We start from the raw sequence: 24872 nt of genomic DNA on the forward strand, positions 1-24872 counted from the left end.
CATTGTGCTTCAGGGTGTGGAATCTGGCGCCCCCTGTGGCTACCAGAGTGGTAGGGTAACACAAGCCTTCCCTTCTCCCTGAGAAGAGATCCTTCTCAACTGTTCATCTAGAATTAATTTGTATGACAGAGTAGTTAGTGTGTTTTATTTGAAGTGCTGGTAGTACACTGCCTTATATTTTCACTCCCTTTTACCCTGATTCACTTCTTTTCCCTCTTACTCTTGCTGCCCTGGGTTTATATTTCCCAGTTAAATCTTATCCTACAAGCTTTGCCTCAAGCTTTTTGTTTTGTTTTGTTTTGTAGTACAGGGAGTTAAATTCAGGGCCTTGCTCACTTCCACTGAGCTACATTTCTAAACTACTTTGATAGAGGGTCTAAGTCACCTAGGTTGGCTTTAAATTTATGATCTTTCTGCCTCAGCTTTGTAAATAGCTGGGGTTATAGGCATGTGCCACCACATCAGGCTCAGGCTCTGTTTCCTAGGTGATCAAATCACACACCACAGAGCCAAGACTTGAGGAGCCAAACGATGGGTTAGATAGTAGTGCAAGATACTGTGTATATATTGAACTCTTAAATTGTTCTAGTATTTGAGTTCATGTGCCTAGTGTTTGTCCAAAAAAAGCTTACAGCCTGGTAATGTCCTCGAAGCTGTATAATTGAGTCCTAGAGCACCAAAAGGGAAGGATCACAGTCTAGGGGGAAGTCAAATTAATCATGGGAGGCTAAGTGGAGAGTATTTCAGTTGGACCTTAAAGAAGGCCACCAATCCAGATAGGTAAAGTATTTAATTCTTACAGCTAAGAAGGTTGTCTATGTCTCATTTAGGCCAGAATTTAAGATATAACAAAGCCAGAGATAGAAGTGGCCATGTTTTGTCTTCTATTTTATTTTTGGGTGGTATTGAGGACTGGACCCAGAGACTTATATTGAGTTACATCCCCAGGCCTCAGTCCTCCACCTTTTTTTTTGTTTTTTGAAACAGGGTCTGCTTATGTTTTTAGCCTTAAACTTGTTGTGGCCTTAAATTCATTGTGATCCTTTTGCCTCAGCCTCCTGAATGCTGGGATCACTCTGCCCCAGGCCTTTCTTATCTTTGTTTTGAGACAGAATCTAGCAAACTAGATTCATGTTTGCCTTGAATTTGAAACTTTCTTCCTCATCTTTTTGAGTAGCTAGGATTACAGGCTTGTGCTGCAGCACCTGCCTCTTATTTTTATATGTACTTGTCTATTATTTGTTCTTTTCCCTTCATCCCTTCTCATGTCCCTTCTGCTGTTTAGTTCCTTATTGGTTCACAGGCAGTTCTTGCATGCCAGCTTTATGTCCGGTACTGTACTGGGTATTACTGATACATGAACAATATGGAAACAATACTTATACTGAAGGAGATTAAAGTGTTGGAGGAGTGATGACAAGGAAATAGATAATTATAAAACACTGGTCAATTCTGTATGGGCATAATAGCATAAACTAACTCATTGTGTTGATGAGATTAAGGAATATACTCCCTAATATAGGAATTACCAAGTATGTCCAGTGTAGGCAGGAACCACTATGTCAAGATCTCAGAGGTGATAGGGAATATTATCATCCAAAGTGAGAATAAGGAAATGGCAGACAGGAGCTGGTAACTGAAGCTGGCCCATAGGATAGGGTCTGATTGACTGACAGGCTGTCAAAATCATCATTGTCTTGGTTAAACTGAGCTTCTCAGTTCATTTCCTGGTACTTATGGTTTCCCAGAAAGGCATAACCATGATGGAGAAATATACCTCTGGTCTTGATGAGAGTTCTGTCCATCCAACTGGAGAGACTATGGAAGCTGTAGCCAGAATCCTTTTAACCCCAATATTTCCTCTGACGGGACCGAAAACAAGTCAGTTCTCTCCTCCTTAGAAAGGCCCTTTAGAAATCTAAGCATTTGCTTCTTAGCCCATTTTTTCTTCCCTCCTCACCCAGGTTTCTCCCAGGCCTACATCCAAGAGTAGATGATAATTACTTGTTGAATGAATGAACCATCAGAATATGTAAGCTTATAGGCCTATATTCACCTCATGCATATGTTGAAAGAAAACGGAGGTGGGGCACCTGGATCGCTCTAGAACTGAGGAAGTTTTTGTTTTTTAAAAAATCCCTACTGCAGTACCCAAGGGACCCCTTCTCTTCTGGGAACGTGTAATCTCAAAACTACAAGTCCCATAAGGCCAGTCTCTGCCAATCGCCATGTTGGCACACGTTAGCGCGCATGTCGTCGGGAGAGGTAGCTTTTGGAGCTAAGAAGCCCGGCCCCATGTCAGCTTATTGGTCAAAGGGGCCGACGGCTGGCTCACCGGTTGGCCATCGCGCCCGCCCGTCCTTCACGTCGATCGGGGTCAGAGTGCGCGGAGGTGAGTCGGTGTGTTGTGGACTCGTGGTGCTGGCTGCCGCTGTTGAAGCGGCCAGGAACGGGCGGTGGGGAGCGGGCAGAGCTGGCCCAGCCTCTGCCTGGCCGGCGCCGCATTCGGCGCGGGCCGTGCCCGCCGCCGTCAACTGCTCTAAGCTCCTGCTGAGGCAGAGGGAGACGTCGGGGCCTTCATCTGGAGGGAGCCTGCCGCACTAGCCCCTAGGAGGGGGCGTTGCCATGGCGACAGCCTCTCCCGCAGCTGACGGGGGGCGGGGGCGGCCCTGGGAAGGAGGGCTGGTCGCCTGGCCCCCTGCCCCTCCCCTTACTCTCCCCTGGACTTGGATGGGCCCGAGTTGGGGGCAACATCCTGGGGTGGGTGATGCTGATAGTCCCCCTCCCCCACTTTGGGCCCTGGTTTATGCATGCTGGGTGTAGAGTCGTGGTATGCATAGTTTGGGTAGCGTGGGGTGCTTACCCCTGTGCTCATTTTGGATGCATGATCTACTGAGTAATGTTCTGGTGAAGGGGGAGTGGGGCAGGGTTTTGCAGGACAGAGTAGGTGAGTTGATTAAGGAGACTGACTTCTTGGGGTTACTAGAGAAGAGGAAGAACGGTTTGACCAGAGAGGTTAGAAACAGCAAGGAGACAGATAAAATCACAACACATGCGCACACACAAGTTAGCAGGTTAGCTCTGTAAATCCCAAGTAGTGGAAGTAGAGATGGTGGAAGGAGTCAAGAAAGGCTTAATCTGGCTAGGTTTGTTTGCCTTCCTACAAATGTTTCAGCAACAGGTGTTTTCTTAGAACAGAAAGACATGAACTTGGACTGAGGCTTGGCTGTGAATTCTTGCACAATATAACTCTCCTTGGTGACCTGGGAGATACTGAATTGCAGGTGTGGAGTTTGTTGTTAGGGTTGGATTTTGCAACAGACTGACCATGAATGTCTACTAGAGGTCTCTGCTCACTTCTGTAGCATTTGCTCTTAGATATTTCTGAGCATAAGAGCAGCAAAGCTTGAACCCCATTGGTTAGAGTATACTCTATTTAAAGGATAGTGGATTGTGATTGGTTGAATGACTTTTGATTGTAGAGTTTTTGAGCAATTGGCTTCATCAAATTCTGATTTATTCTGACTTTATCATACACAGCATACCTTGTTGTAGTGGGCTCGTTCTTGGAGCTTAAGTATATTATACCTGACTCCCCTACCATTTAAAAGCCAATTTATAAACAGAGATTTGGAGTGTGACTCTGCTAATATGTGTCTGTGATCTTGGTTAGAAACCCACTTGGCTGCCTTTCCTCAGGAGGTGCAGAGGGGGGAAGGGAGCTGCCGGGAAGTGATTGATAAGGTTTCCTTTATGGATTCTGTGGTGCTTCACTGGAGCTCAGAGCTCTTTGGCAACTTAAGCACTCCAAATTAAAAGCTCATTAACAATTCCTGCCCAAAGATCCTGTAAATAATCAGCTAGCTAGGTCATAAGCTTGGCTCAGAGCTCTCTTTCCTATTTGAAAATTACAAATAAAGGTGCTTTTATTCCCTTTCATTTTGAAAAGTGTTTTTCTCTGAGTTGGGGTAAGTTATTGAATGACCTTTTCTCAGAGTACTAAAGTAGAATAAAGACTAAAATGTGTAAATGGCAGAAAGGAATATGTTGGTTCCAATCATAGATGTTTCTGTAGAGAAGGCATCACTAACTTACAACATGATCTCTTCAGCTTCTTGTCCTTTGGAAGATCTGAGTTAGGTTATAAGTATAATTTTATGTTTTGACTTGGGATTTGGTTACTTTGACTTTCTTAGAACTTGAGAGAGAAGAGATGTAGAAGTATCTTAAAAGTATTTCTTGGTCTATAAGGCCATTTGCATTATGGCCTGGAGATTTGTGGCAACACATTTTCCCCAGTCCTGAGGTCCAGCCTCAATTCCTAACTTCTGTTACTAACACTGTCTCCTTCTTGTGGAAATAGAATTCTAAAAATTATTCTGCAGCCACCACTTTATGTCCTTTCACAGTCCAGACACAGATACTGTAAATATTTGGGATTTCTAGGAAATAAGCCTTCTTAGGAAGAAAAGTTTGCTACTAGAGAATGTGTGTGTATGTTGTTCCACAAGCAAATGAGTCTCTGATAGCTTTTGAAAGCTCTGTAAGGGCAATGTTTTTCTACATAAACAGCTTTCTGCCAAAGTTGGAGTTTAGGAGTTTCAAGAGTAGTGTAATCCTTAGTGGGGACTTGGTCTTTTGTATTGAAATAGACTTGTTGCAGAGACATATGTTTGTCCACAGCATTGGGGCTTTCCAGCTCTCACAGAACCTTCGCCATCCCCAGCTGCCAGTCTTGGCATCTTCGAAGTAAGAAGAGGTGAGAATTCTGTTGCATGGTCAAGTTTGGCTTAACTTCTTCTTTTTGAGTGTTTAAGTTTGGTGATACGGGGTGGGGGTTGGTGCAGATTATATTTTTATGTAGGTTTTTCTGATAAGACAACGTATGCTCAAAACCTATTGAAGTTTACCCAACATTTGTGGAGTTCAGAGTTGGAGGTGGGGAATCCAGATTCTCTAATTCTGTCATGATTTCTGTAACCGGTATCTCATGAGCACTTGCTTTAGGTTCAGGATGGTTGAATAGAGACAGAAATTAGTCCTTTATTTAAGAAATATACATCTTAATATATTTGGAAGAAACATGTTCATTTGGTTCTTGATAATATATCTGACCAGTCTTTGGGACCTTGATTTAACTTGAATTTTGTGTCGTCTTTGAATAGATGGCTAGTCCTAACCTATCTCCATTTCGCCAAGACCAGGATCTGGTTGAAAAAGTAGATTTAGGATTAGACTGGTAGTGAGTGGAGAGTGGAAAAAAAGATGAGAAGTTGCAAAATTTTTCCATAAAGGATGAGATAGAAAATGTTAGGGTTTCATGGGTCTCTGTCACAGGTAGTCTACACAGTTGTGCAGTTTGCATGAAGATAACCATAGTATAAAAAAGAACAACCATGGCTGTGTACCAATAAAAATTTACTTATAAAAAAAGGTAGCACATAGATTTGGCAAATGGACTATAGTTTGGTGACCCTGGATGAGATTTAGCAGTAAGAAGCTGTTGGTTTTAATGGTAGATGATTGACATTAAATTTATGTTGTAGAAAGTTTGATGTTAGTGTGAAGAATGGATTGATTGGATTAGGTAATACTGGAAGTAGACCATTAAGGAGGGTGTGGTGGTTAATTTGGTAGCACTTTGTATTTCCCCTTTTGTGGTAGTATTTTGGTCCTTAAACACTAAGTATGGGCTCAGGGATATAGCCCAGTGGCACAGCACCTGCCTGGCAAGCATAAGGTTGAGAGTTCAAACTCTAGTACAAACAACAAAATAACAACAACAAAAAGATCCTCAATATCACTAAATCTGCATACATGTACATATTGGTTTTCTTTAGTAACTTTTTGCCCATCTGTTGGAACTTAGAAGACGTCTACCAAAGAATGTATTAGGTCCCATTTTACAGACAGAAGAGATATAGGAAGGAAAATTGGTGTAGAATGAATTAAAAAATTTTGGAAACTATTTTCTATTAAAGGAAATGTAGAATAAATGGAGCCCTGGGAGAGATCTTGGTTTTAGGGCTTATAGGTTAGTATCAGTTGCTTCAAACTTCTTGAACTGTACACACAGAAACTGACCCGTATTTGTAAGCTTTCTAGGTATTGTCCTCGTTCTGTATTGTCCTACACAATCTCTCCTTCCTTGTTTATAGCAGACTAATCATTTTTTCTTGAGTTTCGGAAAGTCTCCCAGTTCAGGTATGGTGGTACATGTGGGCACAAGGAGCAGATAAAGTGTTTGTTGAATGTGTAATGGTAGGTTCATGAGGGTCTAGTGAGTGCTGTACCTGCTTTTCCCCTTTGTCTTCCTCTTCCTGTGAGCCCTGGTGTACTTGGATTGCTGGAGGGAAGCTTATAGGTTTCTGATAATCTTTATGTGACCTTGAACAAGTGATTATCTCTGAGCTTCACTTTTCTTATCTATAAAGTGGAGATAATGGGTTTGTGAAAGGCTTTACTAAGATACGTAAAGTTCTTAGCAGAGTCTCTTCCTCCTATGTTTTATTATTAGTATTTCACACAATTAGTAATTATTTAAAAAGAGACAGTAGTTGAGTGACTTGGCCTTTGGTTTAGTATGTTTTAGGTCTACACAGTTGTCATTTTGTCCATGTGACAGAAATGCAGCACCTGGTGCTGGTAGCACCAGGAGAAAAGTTAATAATATAACTCTACTGCTTTTCATGATGAAGATTTGCACACATCAAGATTTCCATTCCAGAACTTTTTTATGGTGGACCTTTTTTCAGGGTAGTCTCAATACCATCTATAAAATGAATTAAGTCAGTGGCTTCCCAATAGAATTCATCAAAGTGTGACCAGTGATTTCTCCCGGTCTGAGGTTATTTATTAGTGTTGCCATCCTTGTGGTCCTCTATCTTTGTGAAGTGCCTCTGCAATTTTTTTTTTTTGTTGTTGTTGTTGTTAAATTACTTTTTACTTCTATGCTAGGAAGTAGATCAGGTGATCAGCATTTGTTTCTTTGCTGTCTTGTGAGGCAACTGAGGCCCAAGAAAGTTAAGTGAGTTGCCCAAAATCATGCTGTGAGGTACTGTAAAAGCTAGTGCAAATTTGTCTCCAGATAAAATTGTGTTATTTTATTGCTGTAATTTCTCTTCCCTTGAGTGAGAGATGCGAAGTCATTGCAAAACTGCAGTCTGATGAATGGCTCGTTTAGATCTACTAAGTTTGATTTGAATTCTCCTTTATCCATTTGGTTCTGTTGGGTTTTAATTGTTGACTGCAAGGACCAGACCTGCTGGGAAGCAGATTTCCTTTGGGTTGTTGTTTTTAGCCTTTTCTCCTTGGGGGACATTCCTTGGGGAGCCTTGGGTTACTAAGGAGGGATTGCTTTGTTATGTTCAAAATTGTGCCTTGTGCCTCACAGCTACAGGTAAAATCAAAAGGCAGATAATTTATGGGAGTGTCAAAGCTGGCCGCTGGCACCTCAGGAGGCCATTAGTATGCCTGTTCAGACCCTCTGTGTCCTTGCGATTGATTCCTCTTTGCATGAGCTTGATTTGGGAAGCTGTAGATCTGTGGGTAGTGATTGGATATGACAGGCCAAACACTGGTCCCTAAATTAATCCTTTTAATAGTATTCTGGCAATATTCTCATTCTCATTCTCTCTCTGTCTCTGTCTCTGTCTCTCTCTGCTCTCTCCCTGAAAGACAGATTGGGTGGGCTTAGAGAATGATAGAGAAAGAAAAGAACCTTTGTTGGTGCTTGGGCTGTGTGCTGTTCTGGTATGTTCTAATTCCAGAGCAGTTGGCAACATGATTTTAGGCATGTTAATTCATTCAAGTTTATATTCACACTTTGTGCCTGACCCTAAGGAACATATGAATGAATAAAATGTAGTCCTTGCCCTCAAAGATCTAATTCAGCATTTCTCAGCTTTTAAAATGCATTCACTGTAGAAAACTAATGTCTTACTTTTCTTTAATATATATGCATTTAAAAATGTGTGAAAGGGTCTGACGAAAAAACAAGTCAAAGAATTGTATTAAATATGCTTTTTGAAAAATAAACAAGTACACACATGTCTTCCAATCTTTCCCCTTAACTCTTTGAAAATTACTACTAGTAAGAGAAATAAATATTTGACACCTTACGATATAAACTTAATCATGTGTGAGGGTGTGCACTTATAATCCCAGCTACTCAGGAGGCTGAGGCAGGAGGATTATAAATTTGAGCCCAGCTTGGGTAATTTAGTGATTTAGTGAGACCCTGTCTCAAAATATACAAGATGGTAGAGATGTATCTTAATGCAAAGATCTTGGCTCAGTCCTCAGTACCACAAAAGAAAACAAAAAACGTGTTTCTTAGACACACTTAAGCAATTAATTTTATCAGAGAAAAGGAAATTTGTTCTGGGTTTGAAGGAGCGATGATTTTTGTGGTGAAAAATGGAAGTGTGCTCTAAAACAAAGGGAGTAGCATTTGCCAAGGCATAGATTGTAACAGGAAACATACCTTTGGGGACCTGAGCAAGAGCTGACTGTAACCTGTGCCTTCTGTCAGTTTCTCACTCTGTAAGATGGGAAAGGTTTGCACTGCTGCAGTTTTGTTGAAGAAAAGGCTTTGAGCTCCTCTCGCTGCAGTTGCTTTAATCCAAGGCACCTCTTCCTGTTTCTGCTTTTATGCTCAGGGCTATGCTTTGTTTTTCTTTTAAAATATAAAAAATTATAGCCACGCATGTGGTGTGCACCTGTAGTCCTGACTCTCTGAGAGACTAAGTCAGAAAAATTGCAAGTTCAAGTCTAGCATGGGCAATTTAATGACTTACTGAGACCCTGTCTCTAAATAAAAAATGAAAAAAATTAGGGGCTGGGGCAATAGCTCAGTGGTATAAGTGCCTGTCTGGCAAGTGCAAGGTCCTGAGTTGGATTCCTGGTAAACCCCTCCTTCCCTGCCAGAATTAAAAAGGGCTGGGGATGTAGCTCATTGTGAAGATCCTGGGGTTCACTACTGAGTAAACACACACACACACACACACACACACACACACACACACACGAGAGAGAGAGAGAGAGAGAGAGAGAGAGAGAGAGAGAGAACAAATTTGTACGATTTAAAATAGATTTAGTTATTGTTCAAGACTGAGTTAGTTTGGTTAAAATCACACCTTACCTCAAAAGAATAATTGAAATTGAAAAATTATTGATATACCCTGTGGCTGATGAGTGAATCAGTCAAGTGGGACAAATGTGGGCCCTCAAACCATGGCAGAGAAGAACAGAGCCCCTCAAAGAATTGAATACCTGTAAGTCTTACTGTCCTCAATTGTACAGTGGAAATAGTGTTAACTATTTTGCTTGATAGTTGGGAGATTAAATGAGCTAAACTATATAAGTAAGCAATACAGTGCCTGGCTTATAGGAGTTTTTCAGAAAATGGTATTTGTTTGTTCTCTTGCATTAACAGTAGTAGCTGCATTTGTTGATTATGTACTATTGTGCAAAGCATCCTATGAATGAATTGAACTTAAAGATACTGGTATTATAGCTAGTATTGCAAAAATATATATTGGAGTAAGGATTTTTTTTTTTCTTTTGAGACAGGGTCTTGTGTAGTTCAAGCTGGCCTTGAACTCATGGGGATTCGCCTGTCTTGCTTCCTGAGTGCTGGGATTATGAGTGTATTGCCACCATGCCTGGCTGGAGTCAGGATTTAAATACAGATTTGTCTAGTATTGGTGTTTTAAAAAGTACATGGCTGCTTCAGCACCAGTTCTCCATCTTGGAAGCTAGAGTATAGAAGGTATTTGACGATCTGAATACTGCTGTTCTGTAGATGCCTTCTAAAAGTGTGGGGAGTACTTAAGGGCCATCCTGTGGTCTTTCCTCATTCCTAGTTTCCTTGTGGTGTGTTGGGAAACCAGGCTTTGTGCCTTCGTTTGTAGGGTTGAACAGCAGCTGACTTGCAGGACTTTGCAAAGAGATGTCTTCCATCTTTGGTTCCTGGAAAAACCATGTCTAAGCTAGTGGCATGGCTTATTTAGCAGATAGCAATCCCATCAAACAGTTGCCTTTTTAAATGTTCTGCCACAAGCTGCTGAGATGGGATATTTGAAGGGGAGAGTCGGTTTGCTGTGGCCTCTGATCTTGCCTTAAGGATTTGGCATTCCTGAAGTCCTTTGGTGATGGTAGATCTGCTGGTAGTTTGGGATTAGCTGCCTCTGCTTTCTTGCGGGGCTTTCTATAACCCTGTGGTTGAGTAGAAGCTGCTGTAGTTATAGACTGAGGCAGTGACAGGCTGCAGAGAGGACTCTGAATAAAAAAGTCTGCTTTGTTTCTCTCTGTGGTCATCCAAAAGTCATGTAGAGGTTTCAGGGATCATCAGTGTAATTGATAGCATTTACCAAACTAGACACAGCCCTCAGGCTTCTGCCTCATCTGTGAGATGTCAGGGAAGATTCCGGAATGACTGGTGAGCCTGCTCCTTGCATTGGAGTAGTGGCCTTGGACCCTGGCTGTGGATTTCTTTTCCTTGCTGTGTGAACTCTGGCAGTGAACTTCTAGGACTTCTTTTTCCTGGTGGCCTCTGAGCTTTTCTTTCACATTTGACAGTCTGATTATTACAGAAGGTACCTGGCAGTAGGGATGCATTCATCAGATTGAAGATTGTAACTCTGGAAGGTATGCAGTATTTTTGTTTTTTTTCTCAGGCTGTTTTTTCAGCTGCCTACAACAAAGCCTGGAATTGAGTGAATTGCGTACAGACAGTCTTTGTTGTCACTTTTGTGATCTTTGAGTACCTTGACCCTGTGGATCAGATTGAGTTAGGGACTGGACCCAGGTTTGGGAACAGAAAAAATTACTACTCTGTGGTCCAGGTTCAGGATCTGCCTCCGGTACCTTGGAATTTCCTTGGAGTGTACCCATGCTTGTCTCTCGGAATTTTAATGGCATGAATTGAATCTAGTGATGGCATTAACCTAGACATTCTAAATCTGTGTGGCTGGGAGGTGGAGTGGGAGTAGACCACATGTTCCTAATAGGCTCCTCTTTTTGTCCTATCTCTGAGGCTCCCTGGCCTGTATATGTGAATGTTGAAGAATGACCCTTCCCTCCACCCACACTTCTCTCTCTAGTAATGGAGGCTATAAAATGTCTATTTACTCAAGACACCAGAACGACTCCTTTGTGGTTCCACTAATCTGGTGATTTGGTGCTTCTTTGGTCTCTCAGGTAAATACAGATTGAGTCTTTTTATAAAGGCATATTATTTCCCTCATTAAATGTGTGTCTTGGCACATGTGTTATTTACCTGATAGACAGTAATGCCTGCAGAGGAGCCATTGGTGTCTGTTGTGTAAATACTCTGCACAGAGACTGTCCTCCAGGGGCTGTGGCGCAGGCCTGTTCTCCAAATCAGGCTGGCCCCAGGGCAGTCCCTGTTTATCCCTTTCCCGTCCCCATTGGGGGGCTGAGCCCCTCATTTTGAAGAGAGAATCTTTCGTTTTCTCTATTGCCATAGATTGCTTGCTACCTGTAATTTGCTAGGAGAAGGAAAAAGATGTCTGAAAATAAATGTGTATAAACCTTGGTCTCTGATAAAAGATAGTTTGTAGAAATACAGGGAATCATAAAAGCTATTGTTTTGAACCCCACCCTTCTACTAGATACTTTAATCCCAGTTTATATTATAAGCTATAGATTTATAGTCTGTAAACCGGTAATTAAGTATAAAGACATCAATAGAAAAGAGACATTCTGAGCTACTGGGGATCAAAGAGCAGATGGGTTGTTGCTTCTATAGGGAGAGCAGGAGTATTTCCTAAGAAGGCTGTAGGGGGCGTTGTCAGTTACACTGCCAGTGAGGCGGGGCGTGGAGTTGGGGGCTCTTCTCATGGAGACACAACTGGAAGAAAGTGGGAGACTGAAGTGTGCTTTGAGGGCTGCCCTCCATAGAGTACCTTCTGTGGGCACTATGAGGAAATCTCTCCCTCATCTACCACCTGTTCTGTTTCTTTTTAAAAATCATGTTGTACATTTGAATTTATTTTATTTACTTATTGGTGTTAAGTATCAAACCCAGGGCCTTAAATGCATGCTAGGCCAGTGCTTTGTCACTCTCAACCCTGCACATGAATCTTTAAAAATAATTTTTTAAAGGTTTAAAACAGCCCAAATTTACATAAAAGTTGGAATTACAGTACAAATAATTTTTCCTTGAGTCATTTTGAGGGTTAAGTTCCCAAACTAATGCCCAATCACACTGAATATCTTGCATGTATTTCCTACAAGGATGTTTTCTTATTTAACCACTGTGCAACCATCAGAATCAGGAAATTAACATTGATACATTAGCTCCATTTAACTCCAGACCTATTCATGTTTTTGCCACTTATCCCAAGTGTGTTCTTTTTTTTTTTTTTTTTTTGTCTTTTTTCTTTTTTCTTTTTGTCTTTTTCCTTTTTATTGGTACCGGGGATCGAACTCACAACTGCCTGCTTGCAAGGCAGGCTCTCATGCCACTGAGCTAAACCCCCAGCCCCGCAATGTGTTCTTTCAAGCAGAAAAGGATGTGGTTCAGAATTGTAGTTGTATTTAATTATCAGGTCTCTTTAGTCTCTTTTAGACTTTAAACTTATCTTGACTTTGGTGATCTTAACACTTATGAACATTACAGGCTAGTTATTATATAGATTGTGCCTCAATTAGGGTTTGCTTGATACTTTCTTGAGGTTAGATTTAAGTTACACTTTTTCAACTGGAGTGTCACAGAAACAATGCTTTCTTCAAATGTATCCTGTTAGAAGGCTTGCAATTTTGATGTCCCATTATAAAAATTTTTTGTTTTTTTTTTATGCTGGGTCTCACTATGTAGTTCAGGATGGCCTTAAACTTGCTGTGTGTAGTGCCAGTTGGCCTCAGATTCACAAAAATCCTCCTGCCTCTGCCTTCTGATTGCTGGAATTACAAGTGTGTGCCACCATACCTGGTGTTGATTTTTATTTTTGATTAGTTGATTAAAGTGATATCTACCTGGCTTCCCCATTATAGAATTACTTCCTGTTATAATTAGTAAGCAATTCATAGGGAGATGAGAGTACTTGGAAACTATTTGAATATCTCTTAATAAAATTTAGTTGTATTTATTTATTTATGGACTCACTGTTTCGTGGTTGCTTCAATGCCTTGTATTCCATTATGCTCATAATTTATTGGCCAGTAGGAGTCCCTTCAAGGTGACTTTGTGTCCTTTCAGCATGTCTCCATACTTCTCTGAGCATTTCTTGCTTTTTGGTAGAATAGGGCGTTCTAAGCTGATTATGTACTTTAACTTACAACAGTGTGGAATTGGCCATTTCTCTACAGAGTGTGATCTCCTTAGCTGTTTTTGTGGAGAATGGTATTTATCAGGGAGCTGAGTATTAGGTATGCTTACTGTTATTCAGTGTTGCTGATCTCTGACTACCCTTTAGACAGAACTAAAAAATTTATATGCATGTGCGTATATATTTGTATAGGAGTATAGATATTCCTCAATTAACAACTGTTTACTGTTCAGATTTGTGAATGAGGCATACTGTTTGGATTTAGGACCTGGTACTTGGACTTACAACCTGTCTTATTTTGAACATTTCTGTACCTGTTGTTTATAGAGCTTCCTTATTTTTTTTTGTTTTTGTATAGTATACTTTTAAAAAATATAGTACTGTAATTTTTGCTTGTACCATATAGTACAGTTCTATAGTTTTCTGTGTTGTTACACATTACAGTACTGCATGTACGAGTTATACAAATATAAGGTATCAAATTGGAGTTTTCTTTGACGATTTCTTCACTGTGAATATTGTAATACACATACTAATATGATTCCTAATTTAGGAATCACTTAACAATATAGATGCAGGAATGGAACTCTGTTGTTAAATGAGGACTGTTTATGTATATATGTCTACATACAGTCTTTATATTTACATCTACAATTGTGTATCCATGTTTGTATCAGAAGCCATAAGATCACACTGTTAACTGCCAGTTCCCATCTATCATCAAGATTTTCTTCCTTTCCATATTTTAACTAATTTCTTTAACAGTGAGAAACCAGGTTCCCATCACCTTTAATTTATGTCCTTTGCTCAATTCTTCTGTATGTAACTCATCTCCCATTGCTGAACACTGCCCTTTACCTTTCATGATTGCTTCTTTTATACTGCCTATGGATCCCTGCGTTAGACCACCCTCAACGTGAGTGCCCTCCACACCCGTGCCTGGCCTGGCACGGTGTGTAGCTTCCCACCTCTCCATGGACACTTTCCTCACCCTGCCTGGGCTCTGTCACTCCCCTTACCCTGTTGGCTCTCCCAGTTAGAATAGGTCCTTGCTTTCTCCTGCTGCATTTAATGGCTTTAGTAATGAATTTTTTGGGGAAATGAAGAGAACTAGATACCCTCTGTTTCTTCACTTGGGCTGAACTTGGTTGTTAGAAGTGAAGGAGGTGTAGTATCCAGTGACGGCTAACATGGAGGATTGGCCTCCTAAGAGGCCTCCTAACTCTGTTCTTAAGAGTTTCTACAAGAGATGCTTTTTGATGTAGGTGAAGTCAGGTGACAAAATAGGCCTTGTAGTCAGGAGGACCTCTGGATATCGGTATATTGTCTATAGATGGGATAAGAGATAGAAAAATAGAATAGATAGAAAAATAAAATGATGTATGGGAGGTCTAGGGCATGCTAGGGATATAAGAGATGTTGTTACTCTGTACAGTGCTTTATGTATTATTGGATTTATAGACCCACTTACGGGACTCTAGGGTTGGCCAGGTTGGCATAGCCAATTGGATAGTAGTAGTTATAACATTAAGCTAATATTTTTTGAGCCCTTTGGTGTTACACACTTTTTAGTGCTTTACATGTGTTGTGTCATTTCATTCTCAATTAAGAAGTAGGTACTCTTATTGTCATTTTACAGGTGAGGAATTGAACAGAGCTTGCCCAAGGTGCTGTGGTTGATAAGTAGTTAAGTCAGGATTAAACCTGGAAGTCCTTGCTCATCAGGAAGCTGAAATGTCTGTGGTGTTTAGCAGACAGGAGCTGGTTGATACATATACTGTGTTTCTATAGACAAATTTAAAACCATTAAGAGTTATAAAAAGTCCTTATGTGTGGGCCTGATTTTGAGAGATTTGAGAAAGTTCTAAGGCCCCGAGGGACTTTGGATTCAAACTGGAATGGGTAAGTGAGCATGCTTGTGTTCCATCTCAGGTTTTCTAGTACTGTTTATCAGTAAGTGATAAGATGAGATACTTTGGATTCTGGCTTTCAAAGGGATATTGGCTCTTTTGCCTTTTGTGTACACAGACTAAGGAGGTTGGACTGTATTTGGGAGGAAACTCTAAAGCAGTGCTGTGTTTGTGCAGGGTCCATGAAGAACATTATTTAAATTCTTTTTTGGTCTGCACTGAGTTTCCATGACATCTCAGTATAGGAATTGGACATTTGAGTAACTATACTAGCATATGTCTTGATAACTATGCAGGCAAATGATTGTGACTCATTTAGTGAGACAGGAGAGAGCTGAGAAGTGATATTTGGCATTGTCCTTTTCTCTTCAAGTAGTAGTGAAGTTCAGTGCCTTTCATTACAGTGCCTTGGAGTATGCCCTGGATTTCCTAGGACATTTCCTAGGCTGCGTGGAGGAAGCCTGGTGCTTACTTGCTGGCACTCAGAGGCGAGCCTTTGGTTCTGGGGGTATAAGGAGACACAGGCTGCTTCAGAAAGTATAAATCAGCCACTTCTGTACTGGGCGGTAAGATTTGGTGTCTGAGGATTAAATTTAAGGGAAATTTGAGTATTGAGTATAAAAGTGGGAAGGACATAGAATTTCTGCTTTGTTTCTGAGTGGGGAAGTTGAAGTTTTTTGTGAGTAAAACTTAAGCTTTGATTTTTATATAGTATTTAGTCCTCTGATGAACAGACATTCTGCAAATTTAAAAGGAAAATGTACAGGGAAAGTGACTGGAATTTTTCTTTCTTTCTTTTTTTTCGCACATGTTCACTCAGAAAACTTTACTAGACTTTTAGCAATGTTCCCATTACTGCCACATCTGGGTTTTCTCTTTTTCCTTCCCTATTTAAAAAGTCAGTCCCACAGTTGGTCAGGGCCATTCAGGGCCCCTAGGAGAAAGTGAGACCCAAGGCGACAGATGAGGAGGCCTGAGGCTTTTGCCAGCTGTGCTCTCCAGGACTTGTTCATCCTCCAGATGTTGCTGGCTGGTGTGGGGTTGGGGAGTTACTAGAGTGTCCTAAGAAAACTCCCTTAGGATTGGCTTTATTTGCTTTCACATGTTCAGGTTGGGAGAAGGGAGGGGGGTGTAAGGAGACACAGACAGGAGAGCCAAGGGCATGTGGCAGGCAGTGGAGCTGAGAAGAGGCTGGGGATTTCCCACTGTTTGTCTTAGGCTACGTAGCTCCTACGGCTGATTGTGCAACTGGGTCATCATCATCTCATGTTACTTTGAGACCTTTGGCTTTAAAGTTAACTGTTGTCACCAGAGAAGTGACTACAGAATTTTTCTCTGCTGTCGTTTGAACAAGAGCTCCATTTAAAGATGAAGGCCAGTGTTTATACATATTGTTTTGGGGAGGACGTGGGGGACTCAGAATTGTAAAAGTGCTGCAGGTGCTGGTGTCAGGGTCTTGAACTTTCGGAATGAATGCTGTGAGTTAGAAAAGGGCTCAGCAACACTGGGGAGTGGCTCATATTGCATGGATGTTCTTGAAGACTAAGACTAAATGGAATAGGGCCACGCTGGGAGGGAAGTAACCCAGGCTGTTTTTGTTTTTTGTTTTTTTTTTTTAACTTTCCTCCCCTAAGTTTTAGATGCTTCTGGATGTTCAATGCTAGCACCTTTACAGACTGGAGCAGCTCGATTTTCTTCATATTTACTTTCAAGAGCAAGAAAAGTGCTGGGCTCCCACTTATTTTCTCCCTGTGGTGTTCCGGAGTTCTGCTCCATATCCACCAGAAAGCTGGCGGCCCACGGCTTTGGCGCATCCATGGCGGCAATGGTGTCCTTCCCTCCCCAGAGGTATCACTACTTTTTAGTGCTGGACTTTGAGGCCACGTGTGACAAGCCACAGATTCATCCTCAGGTAACTTGTTTCATTGCTTCAGAAAACAAAGGGGTGGGCAAGAAGGGAGGGACCCAGAGGCGTTTTCTCACATCTTCCCGGTTTTTAGCTTCTATCTGGAGTTCCTGCCAGGAAGTGGGACTTAACCAGGGATGCTAGGGCAAGACAGAGTGAGAAGTCTTTGGGGGAGAACTGGGCGCATTCTTTCTCTTTGGTCTTAGCTTTTGGGAATCAAAACATTTCCCTTTCTTTCTTCTTCCTCTTTATTTTACCTTCCTTTCTCTCTTCTCATGCCACTGTTGCTTGTTCTTTAAGGAGTATTGTGGTAACCAGCCTCCACAAAGACCTCCAGGGATCTTTGTTTCTACATCTAGCAATAGAGTATAATGAAATAGAATATAGAAGGAGAAGCAGTGTGTGATGTCTGAGGCTAAGTTACAAAAACCTTACTGCAGTCTGCTTTGCCCTTTTGGATGATGTGCTCTGGTGGAAGCTGGCTGCCATGCTACTCAAGCAGGTCTGTGGAGAGGCAGATTAATGTAGGAACGGAGTCGCTAGTCCAAAAGCCAGGATCAACTTGCCCTTCTGAGTCTGCCACCCCTAGAGAAGCCTTTAGATGACTGCAGTCCCAGTGGATATCTGACTTCCACTTCAGGAAAAACCCTTGGCCACCTGAGCCACCCCCAGATTCCTAACTCAGAAGAACTGCTACTGGTACTTTAAGCCACAACTTTTGGGGTGATGCGTTATGCAGTATTTTACCTGAACAAGTACCACTGTTGGTTTGGTGGAAAAATATTTTTTTTTTGGACAGGAAAATATCTTTGTTTGCTTTTTTTCCTTAATTACCCACTGTGTACAAAGATCATGTATCCTTTAAAGATAAGGCTTCTAGGAAGCTTGGGTTAGCAGTAGAGAGGCACCTGTGCTGGGTACCATTGAGGTGCTTGGTATTTGCTTTAAGAGAACGATCGGGGGCTTGATGGCAATTCATTGCAGTGCGAAAGCTTTGGGTATACTGGCTGTAGGTCTCTCACTCTTCTCTTTTATAGAGTGTATAGTATTTGGATGCATAGACATGTTGATCAGGGGGCAGTTTTCAGTAGTAAGCAGGATGGGGAGACGACCGCAGCATTGGGTACTTGGGAGGCAGGGAACAGTGGAGTCCATCCAGAGATAAACTGGTTTCACTTTTGATGGTGGTTTTTTCCAGAAAGGGATTTGTGTTTAAAATGGTATATTATTTCACCTAAAGCAGACACCCCAACCACTTTTCCTTTTTTCCTCTCTTTTTCCCTGTTCTCTGTTAAAGCAGTGGTTTACCTTTGGGGGATTGGAATCAGGTCTACTGAGGCCTCGGAGGACAGGGGCTGGATGAGAACAATGTCCCAAGAAGAACTTTGAAAGAGAACACAGCTTGGGCACTGCCCAAGCCACACTTGCTTTCCCTGCTTCATTCCCCTGTCTGTGCATCATCTTCTCTGCCTCCCCTAACTTCTGAAGTTTCTCTGGCATGGTGGGTGTGCCTGAATGGTGGGTTGTGACTTTTGGTTACATGTCTCCTAAGTTGGGACTCTGTGATCCACATCCTAATACTCTGTATTATTTCCCTTACAGGTTAAGTTTCAGTCACTGAGTAAGCCTTAATAGAATATGCATCTATTCTCCAGCCTATCTCTACTATTCACCCCTCTTTTGAACCTTCGTAATTGCTTGGCATCTCCATTATGGCATTTGCTGTTTTCTGCTTCCTGGCATATGCCTATAGATGTGTGTTTCTTATCTCCATATTTATATTTAACCTCAGATCTTTGTGTAGCTCTGTTCTCTGGTCTGGTAGAAGGTCCTGCTAGGGTTCCTGAAGTTGGGGCCTGATTGATGGCTCAGTTTGGTCTGTCAGTGTCACCTTTGATTTCTTGTTCAAGGGCTTGGTATTTATTTATTTATTTATTTATTGCAGTGCTGAAGGCATAAAGCAGTACAGATTCAATCCCTTGTACCACCAACTTTCTTCCCAAACTTACCATGCCTGTCTAGACCCAGGCTGGGTTAGAGCTTCATGTTGTTCACCAGCATCTGAGCCTGATTAAAGATTATCTCCAGAATCAATGAACCCTGATGATGTGATTCCAAGGGCACTTAAGGAATTGGCTGCCCTGGTTCATTATTAGCAGAGCATTAGCTGTTGCTTTAGAGAACTCAGAAAGAAACATTTGTTGTCTTGCTTATCTTTAAAAGAGGAATACGAATGATCTTGGAAATTATAGACCTATTAGTTTACTGTGATTCCAGAGAAGATACTTGACCTGATCGTCAGATAATCAATCAGCAAACAGCTAGAAGAGCATGGGTACTGAGTAATAACTTACATGGGTTTGTGAAGAAGAGCAAATCCTGTCAGATCAATTTAACTTCTTGCTGTGACATAGTGATGGATTTGAGTGGATCTAGGGCAAGTGATAAATGTAATATGTCTAAACTTCATTAAGCCTCCACAATGCTGTGATCAACAGGTGGACAGGTGAGTTTAGGACTACATGCCTATGTTAAACTACCCTTGTTCCACCCTCAGGAAGGGGATGGATATTTTAAGATTTGTTTGGTAGTGGCAACTCACTCCCAACCCCCATCTTCTTTAAGGTGTGCAAGTAGCAGGGTTCTGGTGGGATTCACAGAAAGCTTAGAATATGGATTAGAGAAGTGTTGAGTCCCAGACGGGATGGTGTCCTCTGAAGGAGGGCATCATAGCTCAGGTTCTTTTTAGAGAACTCTGTGTGTTTAGGTCTTCTGGTCAGCAAGGAAAGTGGGGAATTGGAAAAGTTTAGAATAAGGAACAAAAATCACTACAGGTGGAAAAAAAATAGGACTTAGGGAAGAAATGGAAAATAGTTTTGACGGCTGATTGCTTGTTCATTTTAAATAGTTTCATCATTTAGGGAGTAGTTATTTGTAAAAGCATGATAATAACTTACTTTTCATTTTAATAAAGACAAAAATGAATTTAAATGGAAGTAGGAAAGGCTGAGATTTGGGATGAAAAGGAACTTCCAGAAGAAATAGTAAAAGGACTGGAATGTGGTATGCAAGTTCTCCGCCTTCCTGCTCTTAGAATGGCACAATGGCTGTCCACTTGACAGGTTCTTCATGGCATGACTCCTGGGTGTGGGACTGGCATCGTGAATGAGAGTGGTCTCGGTTCCTTTCCTGACCAGTTCCTAGGAGCTTTCAGTGTTCCGGACTTCTGAGTAGTACACTTCTGATCCTTCTGGAGTGTTTCCTATCTTCGGGTATGTAAGAGACAGAAACAAGATTTGGGCCAGGACTTGTTTGGAGGGTCAGCATGGGGTCATTTCCCTCACTTGTCTCTGGTTTTCAGAAGTCCCTGAGGCAGCTTATTGGGACTATCGTAGTGGAATGCCACCACAAAAACTAACAGGTGCAAGCTTTGTTGTACTTGGGTAAGTAACAATATTGGTTATAAATATGGTACAACATCTAGTATTTTCCATTTGTCATCATTTTTGCTGTTTATTTTTGTACTTTGTTTAGCTAGGTGAAACTGGAATGTTTGGTTTGCATATAACAGGCTTTTTGTGTTCTGGTTTTCACCCTCATTGTATCTGTTGTACATGTTTTACTTCAGATTAACTTGATAAGTATTGGTTGAATATGAGACATTTTCACTGGAAATCATTTTTTTTCACTTAAATATTAATTTAAATGGTTTAAATGTTTTAGAGGCACCATTCTTATTTTCGAAATTGTTTTCTGTTATAGAAGTAGATTTTTATTTGGTTTAGGAGACTCGTGGTTCCTTTGTCCTTACTAGCTGGAGCTTGCATTGCTCATTTTGGTGTGGCTGTGCATCAAATGATGGTTGTTTTGACCCTGAGTCCTGAGAGCAGCCTGAAAGCTTCGGTGGGATCTTTAATTGTGCATCTTTAACCTCAGGGCAAGTTTTCTCACCGCCTCAGTGTTCAGAAGACACCAGAGCCAATGTAAGTGAGGAAAATGAGGTATAGGCCACAGCAAGTGTGGAGGAGGTAGTAACCTCAGCTGCCTGGATGGCTAGGAAGGGAGGAGTGGCCCAACGCTCCGCATTTGGGGAGCTGACGTCCTGCCTTCCTCCCTCCCTGAGTCCTCTCTGGCTGTCCATTACTGGATAGTGTTTCTCTCACTGCTCTGCAGCAGCCCTTGCCTACTATTTTCCTTCTAATCTGTATTCAGGTGCCCATAACTTTGGAGAAAAATGACCTTTGGGGTTGAGGTTTTTTAGTGTTTGGTCTTTGTCCATGGGGGCTTTTTTCTTTTTACAGAAACTTTGAAGAGACTCCATCTGCATTTTGAGTTAGAACTATGAGTAAAGGAGTTTCTCTTTTATAGAAAATTGTCCAGATGCTGGGCTATTTTTGGAGAGTGGAGTGGGGGAAGGGTTTATGGTGACAGGAAAAGGTATAATATAAATGAGAGGTGTTTGGAGGATTTCAGTATGACCTAAAGCTGGTACATCTTGACCATTCTTTTGTGAAAAAGATACATTTTTGAAAACTTCATAGGAAATTGATTTAGATTCCTACAAACCGAACTATATTGATTCCCCTTTCTCTTCATTCAAGACTGAAATGCAGGAGTTTCAACTCCTACCTTTCTCCCTACCTAAATAGATACTGCTCTTTGCTCCATATTTAGCTTGTTTCCTTCTCTCTGCTCTTGGTTCCTGCAGTCTCCAAATAGACAGAAAGGCAACCCTGGAAAGAACCCAACCTTTCCTCCCTGTTAACTTGTCCAGGTTTCAGCTGCTCCACGAGGGAGGGGCTGGGCTAGGGTTTTTAGCAAGAGAGCCCCGTTGTTGGATTTTGGTCCCTGTGCCTCGGTCAGCCTGCACTTTTTTCTGTACACACAGGCAAAGGCGCTGATACTATTCTTCTAAACTAGGAAATGAAATGCAAAACCGACGTTAATGTAACATTATGGTTGAGATTAAATGCACCAAAATCAGGAAATTCAAAGTTATGCTTCCCACAGCAACTATAACTCAGCCTCATCTGGCGTGTGTAGTATTTTGTGTTAGTGTGGATGGTGTTATATGTTAAGACATTAAAGTTAACACCATAAGCACAGCACAAAATGCTTGAGGGGACTGAGTTATGATGACTGTGTGAGCCGTAAGTGTTCTTGCACAGGCTCCCAACTCATGGAATAATTTTTCCCTTGCCCATCAGACCGGTTATTGCCTTTCTTTTTAGTTCTGTCTGTCCTTTAACATACTTCTTCTTGCAGAATCACTATAAATAAATTCTGCTATTGGTGACCTGTGATGGCAGTGGGAATGGGACACCCACCAGGCCCTTTTGTCCTTTTTGTCACTGTTGGTGCTTCTCTCTCCCCCTCTGTAGTGTTATTTCCTGGTGGTCCCTCTATCACACCCCCCCTCCAACTAGTGCTCCCTGAATGGGAACAAGCATTTGCTGTGTCCAGGTCTTGGCCATGTTGTAACTCCCTGAAAGCTGAAGGGCCCTTCTTTATTTGGAGCAGACATAGCAGTGTAGAAGTAAAATATACATCTTGGGGAATGGAGCACTGATGCATGGTCATGCTGCCTTGTGTGTTTGGCATAACTGAGACACAATCGAAGTGGGTTTATTTGCTCTGTTCAGACTGCTCCTCTACCTTCCCTGGGTTTTTTACCTTTAAGCTGCCATGATGTGTAGTTAGGCTGTGGAGTTGCCTGGGGGTGGGGCCAGGAATTTTCCTTGGGGAAGACTGGGTCACTGGTAACAAAATCACCACATAATTTAGTGCAGGTCAAGAGACATCCCCCCCAAGCCTCTTATTATCCTGGTGGCCTCCCAGGGCTGAGACAGCTGTTGAAATGCAGATTTTGTTAAGCACAGGGCTAACTTGGGTGATGGAGAAGAGTTCTAAAGAATAGAACCATTGATAACCTGTGAATGAAATCAGAGACTGTAAAATAACAGTGACACTGAGCTGCCTTTTAAAGTTTTTGTTTGACCTGACAAAACCAAGTAAGTCAGCAAAGGAATGAGGAGGCCCTCATTGTAACCACCTTACAGGCAAGGAAAAGACCTCTTTTTGCTGTTGGGTTACTAACTGGCAAAATGTCAAGACAAGTAAGAAATAGTCCCTACCCTCAAGGAGCTCAGAGTCGAGGAGGGTAGGCACAAGTGTGACCACTATCTGCCAACTTGATAATTCCCATTGTAGAGGCAAGTATTGGTGCAGTAAGGGTACAATGGATGGGAGTGATCAGCCTTGCTCATAGTGCATGAAAAGGAGTGATTTTGAATTATTTTGTAAGAAATATAGGAGAACGAGAGGGCCACACAGGCCTGAGGCCTCTTACAAGGGTTGCAGCAGGGATAAAAGAAGGGGCTCATGACTAAAGCAGAATGAGTTGGCCTAAGTCTGAAAACACTGACCTTGAGTATAAGTATTTTTGTGAGAATGTTGAAAATGAGGGAGAGGAAGAATGGAGATTTTGAAAACAGTGAGTTAATTGGATTATTTGTAGCAGTTATAAGGTATTTCTCACATTCAAGCTAAGAGGTCTTATTGAGGTGCTGTGAATAAGGGTATGTATGCTAGAAGTAGCTAAAGAGAGTATAAGCTAATAAAGGCTGGGCAAAAAGGGTAAGAATCAAAGTGGGAATACATGAGCCAAGGCATTGTCAGGGAGGCTGCTCTGACACCTCATTTGTCACTAAAGGTAGCAGTTGGGTCACAGCTGGGTCTCTGGGGAGAGGCAACAGCTGGAGAATAATATTATACCTCCTCTTTTCTCAAAAGAACTGGGAATTTGGGTCTGCTGGGATGCACCTTCAGCAGATCAGGGAAGTTTAGACTGCTTAAACAGGTAAATGTCTGAGTGGTGCTGATAGTGTAGGTACTTTGGGAAGCTGAGGCAGGAAGATCATACATTCTAGCCTAGCACAGGGACCTTAGCAATTTAGGGAGATCCTATCTCAACATGGTGGGAATGTATGTCTACTAAATGTGCGGCACCAGAAACCAACCAGCCAATCAAATAAACAAACAGTAAAGTCACAGAAAACTGGCTGACTGGCTGACGTTGAGAGGGACTTGGAAGGAGGGGTTAAAGAAGGCAGAAGGGTCTAATTAGCAAGAGAAGATTGGCAAGGACTGCAGAGTTTGGGGTTGGAGGCTGAGCCTGCTGTGAGTCCCACCAGCAGGTACTCAGGCATTGAAAACAAGTCAGCAGGTAAGTAGGGGTGAGTTAGGGGAGTGAAATCTGAAGAAATTTTTAACAAGTCCATAGGCTTTGCTTTTCTCTGGCCCCATCTTGTCTTATTTTTCCTCTCCTCTCTTAATTACATTTCTTTTGTAGACTGATCTCACATGTTTGACATGAGGAAACTGATATTAGGAGATGGTTTCTCTGTCGCTGTGTCTCATTGGAAACAAGGATCTTGCATCATTTTGATTAAGATGCCATTGGGATGATTATTTTTTATCCTCTTATCCTAGGTGTTCACAATATTGAGAAAGCCCCCACAGGCTTACATTATGTGATGAGTTTTGAGCTCTAGCTGTGAAAATTGAGCCATAGTCCAAAACTTTGAGACAGGAGTACTCCCAGATTGACACTCCTACCTGCAGAGTGGCACAGGTAGAGGGGTTGTATGCCTGGAGTGCAACCATAGGCAAAACCTTGTTAGTTGTTGAGCGAATCAGAGGAGATTAGTGGGAGAGTCAAATATCCAGGATGCTTTTATTCTGAAGTAGAGGTGCCTTGGA

The 24872-nt window shown here is 41.8% G+C and overlaps 1 protein-coding gene across 12 annotated transcripts in view; it reads left to right on the top strand.

The window, feature by feature from the left end:
- The first annotated feature begins 2274 nt into the window (after nt 1–2274).
- Nucleotides 2275–24872, top strand: part of Eri3 (ERI1 exoribonuclease family member 3) — a 128843-nt gene continuing 106245 nt past the window's right edge. For 6 of the 12 annotated variants that reach the window (XM_013157946.2, XM_004999906.3, XM_013157953.2 and 3 more), the window contains exons 1-3: nt 2399–2760; nt 4684–4759; nt 16840–17117. In XM_013157946.2, the coding sequence (XP_013013400.1) occupies nt 2626–2760; nt 4684–4759; nt 16840–17117 (489 nt within the window). In that variant the 5' untranslated portion in view covers nt 2399–2625. The other 6 variants (XM_063236269.1, XM_063236270.1, XM_063236267.1 and 3 more) reach the window with 5 other exon arrangements.

Source organism: Cavia porcellus, unplaced genomic scaffold, assembly GCF_034190915.1.
Source record: "Cavia porcellus strain 051 isolate PalLab524CR breed Dunkin Hartley unplaced genomic scaffold, mCavPor4.1 scaffold_25, whole genome shotgun sequence".
Taxonomy (NCBI): Eukaryota; Metazoa; Chordata; class Mammalia; order Rodentia; family Caviidae; genus Cavia; species Cavia porcellus.